Here is a 732-nt window from a genome sequence, read left to right on the forward strand (position 1 = left end):
TCTTTTGGCCGCCATCACCTCGCGTGCGAAGGAGGCGACGGCGGCCCAACTCTGTTCGCTGCCGGCCATCGCACGTATGACGGCCGGCAGCGACAGATCTCGCCCTATTGCGCCAGTGAGCGTGGCGCATTGCGCGTCCCAGCCCGTGCACACGGCGAGCGTGTGCTCTGCCGTGTCCACGTCGCCGGACGCGCATTGGTGGCACTCGGGACCCGACTCAATCCCCACAACTTCACACAGGTAACGGCTGAAACAGCCGTGCCCAGTGAGAAGCTGCGTCAGGAAGTAAGTCGGTTCCCGGTGCCTCGCCTCCACCCACTGGCGCAGGACGGGGCGGACGGCCTCCATGAGCCGTCTGCTCACCGAGGCGTCCGCCAGCCTCTCCTTCCATCCCTGGAAGAGATCGTCGCGACCTTCCTTCCTCCAGCGTACGATCTCTTCCGGGAGGGGCTCCTCGCCTCGCTGCCGCATCAGGGCTCTTCTCCAGTAAACCTCCGCTAGGATCCCGGCTTCGAGGTCCCAGGGGAGGCTACCGGTGATAAGGCACGCCGCCTCGTACTACACGGTGCGGTACGCTCTGGAGGTCCTCTGAGCCATGGTCCGCTGCGCTCGTCGCAGCAGCACCATGTTGCCTTGGCTCAGGGGCCTCGTCGCCCATATGGGCGCTCCGTAGAGCGCCTTAGAGCGTACCACACCATCGTACAGGCGGCGGCACCCCCCCCCCCCCCCCCC

General features: G+C 66.5%; 1 protein-coding gene across 1 annotated transcript in view; it reads right to left on the reverse strand.

The window, feature by feature from the left end:
- LOC106123791 (uncharacterized) overlaps positions 1 to 471 on the reverse strand; it is a 2,049-nt gene extending 1,578 nt beyond the window's left edge. Inside the window, exon 1 of the mRNA XM_013320201.1 lies at positions 19 to 471. Coding sequence (XP_013175655.1) covers positions 19 to 471 — 453 coding nt within the window. The remainder of the gene's footprint in view (positions 1 to 18) is intronic.
- Positions 472 to 732: the final 261 nt, after the last annotated feature.

Source organism: Papilio xuthus, unplaced genomic scaffold (genome assembly GCF_000836235.2).
Source record: "Papilio xuthus unplaced genomic scaffold, Pxut_1.1 DF828952.1, whole genome shotgun sequence".
NCBI lineage: Eukaryota > Metazoa > Arthropoda > Insecta > Lepidoptera > Papilionidae > Papilio > Papilio xuthus.